This window comes from Chiroxiphia lanceolata, chromosome 3 (assembly GCF_009829145.1).
Source record: "Chiroxiphia lanceolata isolate bChiLan1 chromosome 3, bChiLan1.pri, whole genome shotgun sequence".
NCBI lineage: Eukaryota > Metazoa > Chordata > Aves > Passeriformes > Pipridae > Chiroxiphia > Chiroxiphia lanceolata.
In genome coordinates, this window is record NC_045639.1 from 76,352,744 (window position 1) to 76,373,812 (window position 21,069).

A 21,069-nucleotide genomic window follows, 5' to 3' on the forward strand; every position below is an offset into this window, starting at 1 on the left:
AAAGGAAATGGTCTCAAGATGTGCAGAGGAGGTTCAGATTGGACATCAGCAAGAATTTCTTCATTGAAAGAGTGGTTAAGCACTAAAACAGGCTGCCCAGGGAAGTGGTGGAGTCACCATTCCTGAAGGTGTTCAAGAAACAACTGGATGTGGTACTTAGTGTTGTGGTCTAGTTGACACAGTGGTGTTCAATCAAAGGTTGGACTCAATGACATGAGAGTCATTCCCAACCTTAAAGATTCTATTATGTGAAAAGTAGGCAAGTAAACCACCATTAATATACTGAAAATCAAAGTAAGTTTTAAATCCATAATAAGTAGAAAAATTTCAGACATAGTGAAAATACAAATACAAAAAATATTTCTGATTCAGAGTTTATTAAAGTGTGGTTTTTATTTTTAATTTCCATCCCCATAACTAGTATGGAAGGGAGAGGGAGAGAAAAAAAAAACAAACAAATTAAAAATCAGCATTACTGATATATCTATTAATAGAGGTATTAGTGTACCTGGCAGTTTCCCTTTCCAATGCCTTTTTTAAAGTAACTTACTGTTTTGCCACCAATTAATACATCAAGCTGAAGTTTTCCAGCTTCAAGATGAATCACCTTAAAATCTCTTGAAAACGTCTCTGAAAGCATATTACACTTTACTAAGAACGAGACTGACAGGTAAAGACCATTACTCTTCCATATTAAAAATACTCAGAATGGAAATAGCTCATAGGAGTTGCCAACACTGTGAAAAACTTCCACTGACACCCTTCATCAGCCTCTAGAAAAATAATTTGGATATGCTCAGTAATGACTTTAAACTTTTCAGTCTAAAATCTCATCCCATTCTAGTTGAACCATCTATTCCACAGCTAAGCAAGATTATGTCTGCATCATTGTCCACTGTGGGCCTAATCACAATGACAAAACCTGAAGGCTGAAAGTCTGTTTCTATTGTGCTGTTTGGGATTCACTTTGGAGCCCCAGCAGGTCTTAGAAAGACACTATCACTTTCAGATACAGAAGCATGAAAAAAAACCAGACCGAAGAACAGGAGAGCAGATCCCGACAAGAAGCACAGAGATTACAAGGGGAAAACAGTACTGGAATATAGCAGGAGAATTAGAATCACAATTCAGAGAAGATGTGGCTTCTTAGTGAGGCTGGGTGATAGTTCCCCCAAGTGCTCTGCCTATATGTAAATGAAAAATGATGAAGACTGATAAATAGCATCATAGTCACTAACTAAAAAAGTCAACACTCCTGATGTTACACTAAAGAACAGGAAGTATATTAAAAATTATCAATATACTAATGTTAACACTGGTATAAATAAAAATATAAATAGGTATAAATAAGAGTAATGGTATTCATATGCAAAGAATATATAATGCGATACAAACAACTGTTTCACAATATTTTTTTGACATTTTATTTCTGGAACACTTCACTGATGTGTACATGTGCCCTGCAATAAGCCCAGCAAGTGGCCACTTTTCTTGAAGACCTCTCTCAGGCAACAGCCTGTTACCAAAAGCTTAAGGCTAATAAAGCTAATAAAGAGCTAAAAACTGAGAACTGGAAAAGAGTAACTGTAGTAAGTTGAACATCTAATAACGTCAGAGAATGAAACAAATTGTCTACAATATGTGGAATGATGAGTTAGTTAATACAGACAAATTCAAATCTCAGAAATATTTGCTATACAACCCAAAACAACAAAACTTTGTTAGAATTTTAAAGCAGTATGTGATATTCTATCTACAGAAAGGCTGAATCCAGTGTAGGATAATTCAACAATGAGTATAACTTTGATAGACAAAGCAAAATCAGTCACCTATTTAAAATCAGTAGTTCCTAATGCAGTATAAAATTACATCACTTGAGCTATATACTAATATTTGACTTGCATGACAGGAGTAAGGCATCAGCAGAGGAACATTTTTTTTTTAAACTTCGGCAGAGCTCAGTTTTCCAAGTCTACAAGAAATACTGGCAGCATAAAATGGGACAAATTTAACACATGGAGAATTAGGGAAAGTTGTGTGCTGTAATATTTAATAAATTTCATACAGCACATACTTACAAGTAGGATGCATGTTAGATGGATCAAAAAATTGTTCAATGACAATCTTAAAATGTTATTAATGGTAACTTACAAAGCAGTGCAACTTCTTTCAGCAAGGTCCTCAAGGAAACAATTCTTGATCCAATACTGCTAACAGTTTAATTGAAGTAGAGAATGGTAAGTTTTGTCCGCAAGGTTTGCGGAAGATTCTGCAAGAGCAGTTGGGTAAGAAATTATGAAATTATGAGAATGACAGGATGAGTATGGTCAGGCTTTCCTTTTAAAGTAATCACATTAAGAAAAAAAAAAGTGTGTGTATATCTATATCTGTCTGAGAACCAGTAAAACAGCTACATAGATATAGAAAATATACCAGGCTCTATTTGGCACAATACTGACAAGCCATCAGGAGGCATCAAAAAGCAGACATAAATAGCAACATCAGTTCTTAGAACAGTGCTGTGGTAAAAAAAAAAAAAAAAGTCATAAAATGCACACCAAGTACTGTCCAATAAAGAAACAAGCCCTCTTGCTGCTTTCACATTGCAATTTTTAGCTATTTTTCAATTATTGGTCCCAGTTCTGAAGTCCACATTTTAAGGATACGGAAATATTATAGGCTGGAAAAACAACCTTACAAGATTTAAGGTGCTCAGCTTAGATTTTTAAAGAAAGACTGCTGGAGGATTTGATCTTGAGCAAAAATATTTATAAAATGGAGAGAATATATGAAAGTAAAAAAAGCTTTGACTAAATTTTCAGAAAATAGTTTCCAGGGCATGAATGTAGGATCAGAGTTACTCTGGCCAAAGAACTAGGAAGTATAGGTCTGTCTGCATTGTTATCATAGGATTATGAACTTTTTGCAGCTCCGCATTAAAAAAAATGACTGCAATAAAAAAAGGTTTTTGGTAACTGTCTGTACAGGTAAAGAAGGAAATATTTGCACAATTTGACCTCTGAGGTTATAATGGTTTCTCATTTCTCTCAAAAGCAAGACTCATTGCCGTTGCAGGAAGATATGAATGTACTCAGCAGTTAAAAGAACCTGATTATAAGTATGTGAATGATAAAAAGGCAACATTTCCACTTTATTTGGAAAACTGTTATTTGTTCAGGTATCTCTATGCTCCTGGAATATCTGACCTCAACTCAAAAATCACTAAGAATTTTTTTTTTAGCTCACAGCACTAAAATCAAGGCAAATTCTCATTTTAGAGAAGAAAAAAGGAAGAGCAGAGGAATAACTTAAAAGATTTCCCATGATGCAGAATATACAAAGAACAGAACCTCAAATGCCTGGAACCCACTCCAGTGCTCTAGTAGTTAGATAATTCCTGTCTTCACCAACTTTAACAGAATTTAAAGTTATGGGTACAACTCAATATATCAGCAAAATCTCTGCAACATGTTTTGTATAGGTATTTTTCCCCGTAAAACACTGTACAACACTCTGTTCCTAAATTTATGCAGTGAAAAGAACATCTCTCTTTCCCATAACTAGGAACTGTGTGATTAGTAGGTTTACAATGTAATAATCAGAACTGATTTCAGGAGGTAAACAGTATAAGAAGGGATAGTAGTAGGCCATAAATGGGTAGAAAAGTAAAAGAACAAAAAAAATCTGGAAGAACAACCGAATTAAAAAAGAAAAAAATTGGTATATGTCAGGATCATGGGGAGCTAGGTCGTATTTTAAGCATTACTGACTAGGGATTCATCTATCGTTCCTTTGGTCAGAAATTATTATAAATCTGACTTTCAACATCCAAAAACCTAGAAAGGGCAAAGGCCAAACATAAAAAATGGGCCTTGACTCAATGTCCAGTTTGTCATTTCCTATATCTGATCTTCAGTAGTGCCAAACAAGTCACAAGTCCTCCCAAAACTAATATATGTGAATGTTCACACTGCTGAAGCTGAAGATGACAAGCACCAGCAGTGCATGAGCCTTCAAAGATCATGATGAATTTTGTTCATTTAGTTTCTAGCAGCTCTTACCAAGAATAAAAAATAATTCAACCTCCCACTCCCAAATCCCAAACCGTTAACCATCAGAATTCCTTGCTTTACCCCCAAGCCTTTTTTTTTCCCACAGAAATAGGAGAGAAAAACATGTAATAAATGCACCACATATTTAAGGCATTTCTCTCTGACTTCAAGATTTCACCTGGAAGACATCACCTTTAAATGCAGAAGAGATCATTGCAGGCCCAGTTTCTAAGTGTTCACAACTACAGATACTTGCCAGGTTCTCAAAATCCTGAAGGGTTTGAAGGGTCCCTCTCCTGTATTCCCCTTCTAAAAACAACAGAATCAAGCGAAGTGACACTCTCTGAGGAGAAGGACCTGGGGTTCCTGGTGGACAACAAGATGTCCATGAGCCAGCAGTGTGCCCTTCTGGCCAAGGAGGCCAATGGTATCCCAGGGTGCATTAAGAAAAGCATTGCCAGCAGGTCAAGGGAAGTGATCCTGCCCCTCTACTCAGCCCTGGTGAGGCCACATCTGGAGTGCTGTGTCCAGTTCTAGGCTTCTCAGTACAAGGGAGATGTGGAGATATGGGAACAAGTCCAGTAGAGGGCTACAAAGGTGATTAGGGGACCTGAGCATCTCTCTTAGGAAAATAGACTGAGAGAGTTGGGCCTGTTCAGCCTCAAGAAGAGATGACTGAGAGGGCTCCTCAACACTGTATCTAAAGACGGATGGAGCCAGGCTCTTCTCAGTGGTCACAAGCAATAAGACAAGAGACACTGGGTAGAAACTGATGCACAGGAAGTTCCACCTGAATATGAGGAAGAGCTTTACTGTGCAGGTGACCGTGCACTGGAAGAGGTTGTGGAGTCTTCCTCACTGCAGACATTCAAGAACTGTCTGGATGCAATCCCGTGCCATGTGCTCTAGGATGACCCTGCTTGAGCAAGGACATTACACCAAATGGCCCACTGTGGTCCCTTCCAGCCTGACCCATTCTGGGATTCTGTGACACTCTAACAGTTGAAGGGCATTTAAAGATGGGACATAGCTCAGTTACTTCAAAATACTGTATTTCTGCAGTTAATCTATCAACAGTGTCTGCTTTTAAAAATTAACTACAGCTTACTGAAGAAGTTTTTAGTCAATGATTATTCCATGTAATGTTAGAAAAATCAGTCCTTTTCAAATACAGATTTTAATAAGAAACATTGCTAAAACATTCAAATTTCAAAGATTTCAACCACATCTAAAAGCAAAACCCTATCAACAGCTTATAAAAGGTCACATATACCTAATGTTGTTTGGTTTCCCCTACCACAAGATATTCCACACACACACACACACACACAGAGATCATTTTTGCTACTAGTTTTATTCCTTTTCAAGAAGTTACTTTCTCTGCTCAAGTTTTGGTCCAGGGCTGAATGGCGCTGTATGAGTTCAGAATTTGATTAGGACTTTCTACCAATGGTGTATAATACACATGCAAGTTAAGAGTCACAACCGTATCCAGGCTATCAAATAATTTCAAGTATTTAGTTACAGTAAACCTTCAGTATCAGTTTCTGGGGGCCCTTGACATCACTATTGCATATATATACTCCCTGCATACTTCAGTTCCCCATGAAGATGGTAATGCTGCAAATATGAGTAAAAATATTGAGAGGCAGGCAAAACCAAAACACAAGCACATAAGAACACTGATTTGGGGCCTGGCATACACTAGGCCTGTCCCTCTAGCTTTCTGTATGTCCACAACATGCCATCTCAAGTCAGCAGGAATTCCAATCTCAATGAGTGTTGGGGACTGAACATACCTGAGGTTACTAAAATACTTTCCCTATGATAAACAGGTGTGCTGAGATGCTATGTAAATTCAAGGCCCTTTACATACATAATTAGAACAGATGTGGCTTACTGTAAACAACGAGAAAACACTGAAGTGGAATTTAGAAAAAAATTCCATTGTATAGCTTTCACAACAAAGGTCAAAGTGTTTACAAGTCCAGTCAATATATTACTACCCCTCTAATCCAGAGGATACAATAGCTCCCATAAAAATTACCACAGAGACAATACCACATGTTACCAGCTCAGTTCCCACTGAACCACAAATAAATTTCCTGATTTAAGTCAGCTAAGATCCAGTGCTACCTATGCAGTTAGACACACTCTATGGTAGAAATCACAGATTTTGTAAAACTCTGTTTAACAGATGGCAAATTTAGCAACAACTTCCTCCAAATTAATAAACAGATGTTTAGACTAGATTACACAGTAACATAGGTAAATGAAGTTACAGACATTTCTCAGTTTGAAATAACACACTTGCAGGAGAGCTGATGGTTAAAAAGTTGTTGATACCACTAATCTCTAGGTTTGGATCTTTAATTTTTAGAATTAGTGAGATGAATGAGGACAATTTATAACCTTCAAAGCTCTGATGACATATTGCCTGAAGATTCAGTAAGTCATTACAGCATGTATATGCTTATATTCATTCTGGATTCAAGGCCTATTCAATACCCTGAACAAAAATGGAGTTTTTGTTCTAAATAGAGTTAGTCTACATCACCATTCTGATGCAAAATGCTGGTTTCCTGGCAAATTCTACTCATGCAGTCATGCAAGCAACACACCATAAATGATGGAATGTGCTAGAATGCTTTTTGATTTACTGCTGCTAAGAGATCTACTAGAAAACATCAACAACCTGACACAGAACTTGTTTCCTTTGTTGTGCTGCCCTACAAACTTAAATGGTTCATTGAAAAATGCTTCTCTATTAAGTACCAAAATAATACTTAACAGTAGCTAAAAGTGTTAAATTTGGGGTTAAAATAATTTGGGCTTAGGTCATTTTCATGACTATCACAATACTAGTTGAATACATTGTGAGCAGTTCACATAGATGGATCAAGCAGTAACGACTAAGCCATCAGAAAAATATAACACACAGTGGGTGGGCAGGGAATCAACTGCCAAATACACAGGTTCATATCAAGTCAAGACTTCTTTTGTCTTTAATTAGAGATGGTCTACAAAAAAAGACTAAAATGCAAATACTGTGTAACTGGAGAATGTATCAACTTGGATCCTTATGACTTCAATCCATCTTCACTATTAAAAAACAAAGTTTTGAAATTGAATTATTAAATTGACTGTAAAATTAAAATAAAATTTACAAGATCTTTTTAAAATCTTTTAAAGATGGAGCAGACTGAGTCATTCACTATTTTCCTTAGTTTAATACCTCAGGGGCTAAGTTGCCTCTGAAATTTCATCAAATAATACATTTTCTTATTTATTTTCTTAAGAAAGATTCTGCTCCTGCATTTCAAACTTGAAATTTACCTTTGAGAATATAATAGTAGTGTACCTAAAAATACAAAGTAGAGAGGAATTAAAATAGACTTACTTCATAATTATGAATGAAAAAAAAACCCCAAAACAGTTCTATTTTGGTTAAGCCAGTATAGAGGAAAGAAAAGATAGACAATTAACTCTCTACCACAGTGACACTTCCGAGATAAAATCAAACTGTAACTCACTTCAAGCCCAGTGTTCTCTTCATGTTCACAGGTTACACATGATTTATAGTCACCATTTTGTACTTAGCATTCTGGCTTTTCCCATATTGGTAAATACTTACTAACCAAAGCATGTTCATGTTTCAGAAATACCTTTGCTAAAACAGCTAAACATAACTCAAAGTGCTTTAGATCAAAGCAAATTCAAATAAAATGTCCCTCTGCCTCCTTACAGGAGGTAAGGAGAAAAAAAAAACAACAAAAACCTGTATATCTGGTGCCTGTATTTCTGTTCTTTCACATTAGAGCTGTTAAGTCTCCTCTTTCAGGTCACGTCTTCCACATAAAAGTGCTAAACTAATGCCGCTTAATGACAAATTAATGTCCATGAATAAAAAATACACCTCTAATAGCATAGAGTAATTTGCCATTACAATATCATCATTGGACATGCCCCTGGTTTAATACGATGTATTTAATTCATAACTTAATGAGTGATATATAAAAAGAGAGAGATGAACCCTGCAATTACATTTATGTGAGTCTGTCACCTTATTTGTAAAACCTTAGAGTCATTTACATTCAAATTAGAACAAATGAGTGATTTCACAAAGTGCAGTGATAAATGACCATTGCTGCACAAGACAGAACTGTATTTCCTGTGAAAACATTAACAGTTTCCTATTATTTGTTAAAAATTACAATGCATATTGCCCAGTGTTGTGTGAATAATGACTTTTTTACTGATTAGGTCAGAAGACTAATATGGAGTAAAAATAAATAATTTTTCTTTTCATTTTTTTTCCTGATTTTAGCTTGAATTTATCTGCTCAAACTGTTATGGACTCACACTGCCATCTGCTGTCCAGTCCCGGGGAGGGGGCCCTGACTGTCTCATTTCAAGTCAGTTCAGCCATTCTGTCTTTTGGGTGCCGTCTCTTGCAATCAACAAAATTTTCCTCCCAGACTGCTAACTGGGCATGTCACCGAGAACAGCAGCAAACAAGGGTAGCTGCACTACCCATTTACAAATACTTCCATTTTTGGGGTTCATGCATCTGAACTGCCTCAATTAATTAGGAGAATTTAAAGCTAAAGACATTGGAGACCAGGAGGCACAAGGAGAACATAAAACATTAGTATCGATCAGATGGCAATAAAACCAAAGAAGAATTTTGTACACTAAGCATTCTGGGATTCATCAGCCTCTGTTTACAGCTTTATAAAAATACTGGAAAGATTCCAGAAGCAGAAGTCTTTCAGGGACTGTTGGACAGAAAGGTCAGGTAGGGAGGCCACGTTGGCTAGAAAGACAACATGAGAAGGGCAGGGAGGGAAACTATGAAGCCATCCAGTTTCTGTGTTCCTATTTAAAATACACACCAAAGCTGCTCTCCCTTCCTGACGGAATCTGCAAAGAGAAGGCAGATATAGCAGTAACAGCCTATTCCCAACCTGTGACCCCTCCTGCAAGTTTGCTGCAAAGGACTGGCGATGTGTATCCATACAACTCGCCAGCCAGCTCAGGAGCTTTAATCTTGCCAGCAATAGTTAACCTAGACATTCCAGCATAATTTTTTTACACATCCAGGCAGATTCAATTCACATTGTAGCTAAATAGCAGCAAGTGGAGTAAGAACAGGATTCGAAGTGACTAGGTATAGTCACTTTGGTATATTTTTACTTTCCTCACTGACACCAACTGAAAAATGGAGAAAACCACTGCCATTTTTTTATTCAGTCCCATTCGAAGCTGGAATCTTAGTGCATTCACATTTCATATATCTGTATCTCTGTAATGTAACTGTACGTTAAAGAGAGTGCAGAGAAAAATTACCGAAGTTATTTTTGAGCTTTTCACAAGAACTTTCCTAATGACTGTCAATAGCTCAATGACAACAGCTGACAAAACATGCTCCTTCAAAAAACAGCAGGCTAGCAAAGCAACAAATGGTTGCATAACACTTAAAACCAGTAAACTGCAAGGCAATGTTATTTCTGTCTACTCTGTATTCTTAGCACTGGAAGGTCACTCCACCATAAGACAAAGTTGGTAGACTCCAGCTTAATGGTGGTGACTAATTCTGGGGGATTGTCGGGTGTGCAGAGTGTGCATGCATGTACTTAGATTAAAAACTCTGTATTAAGTTAAAAAAAGGCAAGCCTGGTTGCTAGATGACCTTTAGATTTTTTTTCCAGCAGTTTAATTTGCTCTGTATGAAAAACCCAGAAGCTAAAATCCCAACTGAGCTGGGGTTTCTAGCAATACAAAGGTGATGCTCTCAATCTCTGGTGTACAAATTAATTAATCTCCAAAGGAGTGTATCTTAGTGAAAGCTGGGATTGTGTCATTGGCACTGTTCCAAATGGAGAAATTGTGTTTAAGAAAAATAAGTAACTTTGAAGCTCTGGCCTCACCACGCATATAAACCACGCACACTCCTCCTTTTAATTCCACAGGCAGATTCATTTGTAGCTTCTTCCTTGTAAAAACAGTAACATATTTCACTCTAAAACACATTCAAATAGTTTAAAATTAGAAGAAGAAAAGATCCAGATCATTAGGCATCCATACAACACGAAAAAAAATTGTTCTATAATCCTAAATTGACCATTACAGTACTAGGTAAAAAATCAAACGCCCCTACCCAAGACAATTTGCCTGCTTCAAATATTACCAGGAATTACTCCAGGAGGCCTTATTCTATCATTTGTGTGTTGATTAATCTAAGTTTTGCATTCCAGGCCTGATCCTGTCCACTGTCTGCTTTTGTATGCAAGAATCCAGAGCAATATAATACAGACCCAAGAAAATTCCAGTTGACTGCTGTTGTCCAGTGCTGTGTTTCTTCAGGATCATTTTAATCACTCACCTAAAGAGCTAAAATGCTCTTTTCAGCTTAAATTAGCTCTGTTTAAAGATGCTGTGACTGACATCAGTAGCAAGCAAGCAGATATACCTATAGCAGAGTTCTGTCTACTATAATGAAGTTTTTAAGAGGTAATCAACAACATTTACCATTTAGCAGGGAGCATTAATGCACTTAAAACTAATGGGAACATTGGCATCAAACTTTCAAGTTCATTTGACACAAAAACATTTATGATCCCAAAAACAATTCTTACCAGTCAAAGTAGCTCTAGTAGTAATCAGGATCACAGCTCATGTCTACTATACCCAGTGCTCCCAGCTATTGTGGGAACAGGAAATTCTTTCCAACACTGAGTACAAGGACAGTCAGCTAATGCCGCATCTAATAAGGTGTTATTGAAACTGTGCAACTGTCCAACCAATAAACTCAACATAAATGATACCTCAGATTCTGTCCAGTACGTAAATTTAACTTGTTCTTCACAAAAGGTGCCTGATCTGGCAGCAGAAAGTTAATGGGATAAATGCCAACTAACATCATGCCACGTGCCACCTCTCAGAAATGATTATTTTGCTTAGGACAGTTCTGCAACTTCTTAACCCCTCACAACTATCATCTTATTACCTTGAATGTAACTCAGGAAGTACCTCGAACTCCACTGAAAAAATAATGCTGGACTTTGGAAAATACAGAAAAATCACTTAGCTTTAAGATTTCAAATATGGACAGTCCAATGTCCCAGATCTCTGAATACTAGTGGTAATCAAACTCTGGTTTAAAAACCAATTACTTCCCACACAATACTGAGTTGATGTTGACCAGTAGAAGGAAATTCCATTAAAAACTTGTATTCTCAATAGCATTCCCTCTTTATTAATACTCTTTGGTTGTTGAAATAACTTGCAGTTTGTGGCTCTCTTTGGTACTGAATACACAAAACAGTTGAGGGAAAAGACAAAACTTCTTAGATCTACGATCAGTTATATAACTCAGACTTATTTATGAAACAAACACTTCTATGTTCTGAATAAATGATTTAACATGTTTATTCTCTTGTATAAGAATAAAGTTGTCATATATCCTTCAGAAAAACATTTACAAGCTTTAAAGTGCAAAATAGGTCATCAACAACACACTAATATCGTGTTCTCCACAGCTCCATTTAAGAAGTCCACTCTCAGATGTACAACATACTCAATACCTTCAGCTAAGCTTTCTCTTGCCTGCTTCCAACATTATAGGACAAATACAGTCCACTGGAACTCAACAGACTAAAACTTTCAAAAGGTAAAGAAGATATTCAGATAACCTGTTCCCATTAAATTTCCAAGTCTGGCTGTTGGCTGCAGCATTCTGCGTTAGCCTCCTTTGAAAGACCTCAGCCAAAACTGACAATCAACCTGAGCTGGAGGAGGAACTCAGAAAATAAGAATCTTGGAGAGCTGGATGTGCTCTCTGCAAGCAAATGCTGTGTGCTTGATCACAGACCTTAGTGCAATTCAAGGTACACAAAGTTCAAGTCTTTAGCTTAGCTTTCACACACCTACATAACACCAACACAGCTCAGAAAAATCACTTTGCCTTACCGTTTGTTCAGCTTGAAACAGATGTGTGAGCTTACAAGCCTTGTTTCAATGTTTAATGTACCTGAGAATTATGCAGATGACATAAGATTCATGAATATGCATGTGTCTTAAATAAAATACATCAGCATGCTTTGAAAGAGTCCCTCTCTAAAAATGAAACTAAAAACAAAACCCCCAAACAGTAATGGAGGTTGTGGAGTAATCATAATTCAAGATATGACTGAGGTGGGGGGAGAAGTCTGCACAACATAAAGTTGGAATTAAGACCTCAAATAGGGAATATTTGGGCATTTTTCTTGTTTGCAAATACAGAAAATATGAACAATAGCTATTTTAAAATAAAAATTAGTAAATTATCAATCCAAAATGAGCATGAGTTTCAAATAAGAATATTGAATCAACATTAGATGCTACAGAACATTTGATAATGAGAAGTTTATAGATGATAAAATGCATTTAATAAACTATAAGTGTTGTCAGAAGTCTTAGAGATTGATATTACCTAATTGACGGTGGGGAGAAAGAATGTTCCTTTCCTTTTTTCTGTTGTTTCTTTGATTGAGAATTCTTAAAAAAATTGCCATAAATGCGATTCAAACAATTTGTAACAGAAACCTTTTTGGGATTCATCAACAAATTAAAGTCTCCTAAGCTGTTTGGTCTATGACAAAGAGGATCTCTCTTATAGTCAAATAACATCTTGTTTATTTTGAGGCAATTGAGAGGAAATTCCTTAAAGACCAGTGAATATGCAGCGCTGGCTGCAAATTAATGTGTGCCCAGTGCACTTCAAATAATTTTTGACAATTAGACACTTTGACAATCATCTTAGATAAATCATATCAGAACAGTCTTCTTTGGAACCTCACAGACTACCAATATGCCTTGAAAAAGATATGTGTATGGGTGATGCCAATAGCATTTGTAGCAAAAAAATCCTCCTTATTGAAATTCATGGAACCATTACAGGCCCCAGATAAAAGTATCAAGAAAAGATGAAACTGTTCAAGACAGTTCCAACAAAATGACAAGCTGGAACATCTAGAGAGAGAGGAGAGCTGGAACGAGTGTTAACAATAAAAGCAGCACTCATATGGGAAAAGCCTGGTCTAATCCAAACATTTAAAGACAATCCTAACAAGTTAAAACTCTGTGTCATCGTTACACAACATTGAATGACAGCTAGATCCCACATACTGTATTTCCTGAATTTATGCTAAACTAAGCTAAGTTCATGATATCTGAACAACTCCAAACAGCAAGAAAGAAATTCACTAGCATTGCAAATAAAGAACTCTGGTACACTCAAATTCATCAGAAAGAAGAGAAAGGGCAAGCACTAATTTCTTTCCAGCATCTGTATCACAGCATGTGGGGTGACAAGCACCCCAGTTATCAACTGCAGCAAGGGTAAGTGGCTTTAAAGAAGACTTCCTTAACTATTTGATTTTATTTTCAGATAATATTAAAATAAAGCAAGAAACATTTTTTAAAGTCACTCAATAATATGTAGAAAAAACAGGTTTGGACCCTGAAAGATATCACAGTCTTAATGTGCAGTACCTTCTTGGCCTCTGTTGAAAAGGCTTACACAATCACTCAGGGCTGATTACTTGTATGGACTGCAACACTACAGAACAAAAAACACAGGTAAATTCAAACTATGATCTATTCAGACTGGAAATCTGTCTACAGATATACCTTATTGAGGTGAACCAGGTTAAAAAATACCGGAAAAGGAGTAAAATACAGCCTAGAATCCAATATGATATAAGCTATAGCCATCCCATAGATGTTCATGCAGTTTTAAAACCTTACAATGAGATCCTGATTAAAAAATAGTCTACAGAAATAGCACTGCTCTCTGTCTTCCAACACACATACTCCTCCTTTTTCCCTGCCTCTCATCCCCTACCTTATTCCCTACCTCCATTACTAAAAATCCGGACACTGAGTCCCACTTCCTCCTAATTTTTACACCAGTGTAGCTCCAGTTATCCTACCCTGGCATGCTACTCAGAGTACAACAGTGCTATTTCACATCTTTTACACATCTTACAGCAACTGCAGACAACAGAGTTGTGGTTTCTGTGACTCATGAAGGACATGGCTCTCTTCTAAATTATAGAAGGAGAAAAAACATGCAAATAAATACGCATGAGACAAACTGCATCTAAAGACATAAGAGCAACAGAAAAAGTATTAGCAGGAGAGGAATTAAAACACTTCTGCTTCTTTTGCAAGTTATCATTTTATGGTTGGACTTGATCTTAAAGGTCTTTTTCAACATAAAGGATTCTACGATTGTCATCTCCAGAGAATTTTTCCGGGTCTGTTAATTATAGAATAATTTAGAAGCAAGGTTTATTCACTCCAGAGTGGTTTTCTTGCGAGGGTAGTGTGATTTTGGGATTGATTTGTTTTGTTTTGGGAGATTTTTAATTCATTATGAATCTCTTCCTAAGTAGCTGACTATGGCTTGCACATCAAGGACGAGACCCAAGGACGAGACGCCTTTCCCCTGCAATGGCCTCAGGATTAAAAGTATTAAGACGGGGCTGAGGGAAGAGCTACAAATACCAGAAACTTTGTAGTTAGCACAAGGATTTATGCTGAGCATATACCTGCTCTTCTCCTACAGCTCTCTCATGTCCTCATCTCACCAGCACAATAACCAGCTTCTTCCCTACTTTTCAATATTTTCCCTAGATTCTTTGCTGCAATATTCTCTTTAGTTCAATTTCTGACAAACACAGAACCACATTAGCAGCAGAGGCATACTCCCACTGACTGATTTGTTAGGGGGCCATTAAATACAGGGTATAATGTTAGATTTGTATCTTCTTTTTCATTACAGTAACTCCTTCCTGTGCCTGCCTGACAACTGGTAGGCCAAATGGTTTTGTGGCTTATTTAGCATCTCACAGTTCTTATTTCTCAAACCAACCATCTTTCCCATTACAATTCATGTCTATTTTCTCAGAAAAATTAAATCCCTCCTTACATTCCTGAAAAAAAAAAAATGAATTGCATAAGTCTACCAGCTCCTCTAACTTTCTAATCAATTTATAATGTACAAATTAATACTGCCTTATTATCTGAACAAACATTTTGAAGGGTTTTGTAAGGCTAACACTTCTCCATAAGACACAGAGCCTTCAAGTACATCCTGAAGTTCTTACCATGAGATCCTGCCTGCCCCTGGTACTCAGTAGCTCAGCGTGCAGCCAAGCACACTCAGACTGTTCAAAGGCAGTTATGCTGTTGGAAGGCAAGTTCATACCAAGAGGACTGTGCTGATGTGCATTTCCATGCCCACCTGTTGCCCAGAAGCAGCTAACACAACCTATTTCAGAAACAGGACTGAAAAATTACCAAGAAAAGTAAACAGTTCTGTAGAATTGCTATTGCTATTTTATTTTTATAAGGTTTTTCATAGTTACACATCAAAGCTGTGTTCTTGCTACAAGCCGTCACAGAAAATTAGTTTACTGCACTCAAATTTTTTGTTTCATAAAGACATCAGCATTATGGGCATGAGAATAAGGGGCCATTATAATAAGCCCTATCCCTTCAGAGATAGCAGTGCCCTGTTGTGAACATTTATGCACCTGAATTCTTCGTAATACTCATGATCTCAAAAGGGAAATACCTAGCATTTGGTAAACTGAGGCAGAAGAAAGCATTCTTCCTTTCAGGAATGAAATGGACAAAATGTATGGAAGGAGAAAGCATCTCCCACAAACCGAAACCCAAATTACACTCAAAAATCAGACCTTCTGAAATCCAGTTTTTGCCATTTAGGTTACACCAGGCATTGTACTAATACTCTCCTAACGAAATTAGACTTTTAACAAAAGTGTACCAAACAGAAATGGCTGTTTAGGCTGAGAAGCCTCACCTCAATGAGATAGTGAGAACATAAACTGAGAAGCTCCAGCAGCTGCAAATGACTCCCAGCTGCCAGGACGTCCTGTATCACCCCTGGTTCCAAGAGGATCTGTAAAGAAGAAAATGGAAGGTTTGTCATCTGGAACTCAGAGTACTTGTAGAAAACAGTAAGGGCTTTTGTTATTTCAGATATTTGAGTCAACATAAAGAACAGAAAGAGTGCAATTAAGCATATAGAGAAGTTTTGCAGGATGGGGACAGTGTCTAAAGTTCATCTGAACTGCCCAAACGATTTTTGAGCTTTTTTTTTTTTTTTCCTGTGACAGTCCATAAGCCACATTACCCTCTAAATATTTTGAAACTAAATGCATGCTGTTTATTTAAGAGGGAGACTTTTCAAAATAACAGAACCTTCTTTTGTTATCTACATACTTGGATGCATCCATATATACTGATGAATCAGGCCAACAGAACTGACTCAGAAGTCTCCACTATTAATATTATTCATGCGTATCAAAAATATACAGACAAGGAACACCCTTCCTATTCTGCATGGTACTACTTTATAATTTTCCTAACCACTGTCTTCATTTTACAGAGCAGGGCTCTGAAAGCAAAGTGAGCATGCTGCTGGGGTAGTGCCAGAAAGGGCTTAGAAACCAAGACTGATTATTCAGTCAGTTGCTCACATGAATCTCCTACTCATTTCAATTAAAATCATGTAGAGGCAGCAGTAAGGATAATTGGACCACAGCTGCTAGACTGCTGTCTTGGGGTCAGCTTGTTAGAGCATCCCTTTTGGGAAACAAAAACGTCTTTGGGAATAAAGACACTGGTCAACTTCTTATCAGCAATCACACTATAAACTATATAAACTAAAATATTTAAGTAGTGCAATATCCAAACAAAAATCAGAAATCCATAAGAAAATTAATTTTTCAAAGATGCTCGGTTTATTCAGTTTTATTCTTGTATTTCCTCTGGCAACTTTGGTTTCACACCACATGAGGTCAGTGTCTCACTGCTCCACAGGGAAGTAAAGCTTTTTTCAGATCCTTTTTCTTCTGCCCACATGATTCAGTTTTATCTCACAGCATCAACTGTATACCTCAAATAAGTGGAATAGGAAGAAGCAAACAAAAGGAAGACACTCATCTGCATCTTTTGTAGTTAACTATTTTTGAGGAAAATGAAAAATGTGTATGCATTTCTTCAAGCAAACCCCCAAATATCGCCAATACAAGGATAGTAAGAAGAGAAGGGGGCCTGATCCTTGTTTATACTGAAAAATCCTTGTTTATAGCAAGAACTCATTTATACTGAGTTGTGGAGTATAGGAATGCTTAACGCTTGTGCAAAATCATCATATATATATTAATATTAGGTTTTAACGGAACATTATATGTAATTTACATACTATACAACAGGTTCTCATCAAGCCAGAAAGACATGTAAGGATCTTAATGTAATAGAATCAGCCCCAGCACCATCCAGGTTTTAGTTGGTGACTACTGAGGTTGCTATGCATGATGAGAAAAATATGGAAAAATAGAACAGATTTCAGTCACAAAAATATCTCCAACAGGTATAGATATTGAAAAAAAAAGAAAAAAAGAAGCAAGTCAAGTAGATTCAAGTGAGAACTCAAGGTCAGACTGACAAAACAAACAGATCTTGCAGTGTATGTTATTCAGACATGAGCTACACTGAGAAAGTTGCCATCTGATGGTGTGTTACTTACTAAGTGCCAGCCACCAGTTTGCATTGTTAAAGACACAATATAAGAGAATCAGAACCCCAAACACATTAGTACCTTGTAGGTGTAGACAAACTATATTAACTCTGATAGTATTAATGTATTTTAAAGCTACAGCAATCTGTTTATAAATAATACTGGTAGCACTTTGAGATGAGAAGTAGGACAAGAGACAAGGAGGGTGACTGGCTACTGTCTAGAGGTGATTTGCACAAACTCAGCAACAAAAGTGTATTTCAAGATGGCAGACATATTTCTTACATGTTTCTTTCCATTTCTTACAGCTTTCCTATACCATGCAAGATTTATTCTGCTGAGAAACATGTTCACCTTTGAGTTTCCAAGGTACTGAGGAAAGTCTAGTTTATCCCTCAAAAAACTTTGCCATAAATGGACTATCAACTTTTATTCGATACTCACCGGGGGATAGGCAAAAAATACTAGTTCATCTATGCTAAACATTCACCAAAAGCAAACTGCATGCTGGGGAAATCCACAAGAAACAGAAACAATAAAAGGAAGAAATATTGCAAACCTTCTTTCTACCAAAAACCGGTGTGATTCAAAATTATTCCACACCTCTCAGCTTCTATACACTTATAAAAGGACTTGATTTTTATTAATTACCAGCATAGCTGTTTATATGTTATTTGGGCCATCCATATTAACATAAATGAATATTAACATAAATGCAGTTAAATACCACCACATGCACACCACGAGTACACACAGTAAGGAAATACGTAATTTCATGTCAGAAAATTCTAGAAAGTAAACGATATGGAATTTAACACAGAAAACAAGAATAAAAATCTAAGATTCCTGCCACTTTGATGAAAAAGAAAATTCCTTCTTGACTTCACTTGCAGTGATCAGCATTTAAAATGAGACAGGCATCTAACAAAAGTATCACTTGTTTTTGCCTGATGGAGATCTTTCTGTGTGCTTGAGAGCAATCAAAACCCTTAACTTTTCTTTTAAAGTAATTTAGACTGCATTTCACTCTCAACCAGACAGCACTTTTGCCTGTCTCCCTGTTCATTCATGCTTCAGTTGAATTCTGAGCTCCTTGCACATTGACAAATTCTGCTTCAAAAAAGTGAGTGGGGAAAGAATGTTCTAGTTCCCTGCAGGCAACAGCCCAAAGCCCTGGCATGTAATGTTTGGTAGCACTCGTTACAAAATCCAGATGTCTCATTAGCCAGTACCAGAAGGAATCACGACCAGCATCCTCTGATATATGTTATAATATTTTTCCAGAAAACTAAATGAATATTTGTGTTAAATGCACACTATATACATCATAAAATAATGGAATATTTCAAGTTGGAAGATCATCTAGTCCTATGTCTCTGCTCCATGTTTCTCCTAAATCCATGACTAAGAGTGTTGTCCAGACACTCCTTGTACTCTGACAAGCTTGGGGCCGTGACCACTTCCCTGGGGAGCCTGTTCCAGTGATCTACCACTCTTTCAGTGAAGAACCTTTTCCTAATGTCTTTCCCTGACATAGCTTCATACCACTATCAAATAAATACCACTATTAGAAGTAAACAGGATTTGAATAAGCAAGACTCCAAGCAAATTCACTATTTTTCGGCAAAGATGTTTCATTACTTTAATCACTTTCAGCTCTAGAAAAGCTGTCTTCTCCCTAGCTTAAGTATCTAAGTATCAAATTTTTATCTCTGGCTTTGAAATTGCATTGAAAAAGGATGTTAAGTATTTACAGTAAGACACAGACCTGTTGTATTCAGGTATCCATGACTTTGGCATTCTGTCCCCAGCAGTAAAGAAGGATAGTTGAAGTCACTTTTGCGAGGGACAGCAGGTGGTTTAACTGATTCATTTCACTCAAAAGGCAGCCAGTGGAACTGCTAAGCACAGGATACAGAAGGCCACTTACCCAAGAAAATCAACCATCACAATACACACCTCCATCCACAAGAGAGATAGAGAGGATTAACACAGTAAGAGGTGCTAAGACATTGATAGCTATTTTTCCCCAATCTTAACTAAAAATGGTAGATTAAATACTTGTTGATCACTAGAAAAACTGTCAATATCAAATGAGGGGAGGAATTGATGAGAAATGAAAGCCAAGATTCTATAAAGGAATCAAAGCAATTATCAGGAGAAATTGTTGTACTTGAAAATACTTATTTCTACTATTTCTTTACCATCTGAGAAGATTTTTCATTCTTTCATGTTTTGGTCTTTTTGGTTTTTTTTGTTAAAGAAATAACTAATGAAAGTACAATTTCACAAAGAAGCTGTAAGCTTTGACAATTCAGAACAATTTTATAACTTTATGACAACAATTTAATTTCTATTAATACAGAAACAAAATATCATAGTTTAGGAAAAAAAACAAACAACAAAACAACCAAAAAGAAAAAAGACCAGCCAGTTAGGAAAACAGCAAAACTTGGCATTACGCCCTAATAAAGCTACTGGTTTGCTGTGCTGTCTTTGGAAAGTAATTTTCTCCCAAAATAATTTCCTGTTTATGATGCAGCAAAGTAAGGACAGTGATTACTTGCTTTTATAATGTGTTTTGAGGTCCTTAAATAAAATTCTATCTAAATGCAAAATATTTCCATTACCATAGATTAAAGACATATGATACAACATAGAAGAAAGATCCAAGTCTGGAGCATTTCAGTATGCATAGGACTCCAACTGTGTGTTTGTATTTTTGTTGAATTAGGATCATCCACTGTAAATTAAAGCCAGTGCTCTTGTGACTTGCCAGCCAACTACACTGGCCTATTTGGGGGCTATCCCATTCCTCCAAATAAGATTGTGTCTCTTGCTAAAAGAAGGGTTAAAATAAAAAAAATTAGTCAAAAAGAAAAGAACAATGCCCATGACTCTCTAACACAGTGGTTAAGACTCTTAGTTGGACAGAAAGAATTGCGAGCTCCAAACTCTGCACCAAGAACTGCTTCTCTATATTAATAATCTAAAATACATAGTTCCTATATTGGACTGTACTTCATGTATCTCCCTTCCAATGCAAATCTAACACTTGGAAAAGGCAGGGCAAGTAATCTACTCACTGAGGCTCTGGCCTGGTCTTATTGCTGCCAGCTGTGAAGCAGAACAGAGAATGACCTTAAAGCCCTTTTATGAAGAAAGGATATGGCAACTACAACAGGAAAGCAGTTGTATCTCTCAATTTTGATTATGGAATTATATGGTAAAATGCCTATGGTCAAGATGAAACATATTTAAGACTTTTTTTTACCAAAGATTTCATTATCAGAGGATTACTGAGAACCTATATGCATAGAACAAAATAGAATTCTGCTGCCATTCCTTTCATTAGTTTTACCTATTTGAATACCAAATTTCTTTCTTTGTGATGATTAAGGACCATAGCAATGGATTAACTCA

General features: G+C 36.7%; 1 protein-coding gene across 1 annotated transcript in view; it reads right to left on the bottom strand.

Moving 5' to 3' along the window:
• LOC116784054 (kelch-like protein 32) overlaps positions 1–16,053 on the bottom strand; it is a 56,853-nt gene extending 40,800 nt beyond the window's left edge. Inside the window, exon 1 of the mRNA XM_032682234.1 lies at positions 15,925–16,053. Coding sequence (XP_032538125.1) covers positions 15,925–16,053 — 129 coding nt within the window. The remainder of the gene's footprint in view (positions 1–15,924) is intronic.
• Between the last annotated feature and the right edge of the window lie 5,016 nt (positions 16,054–21,069).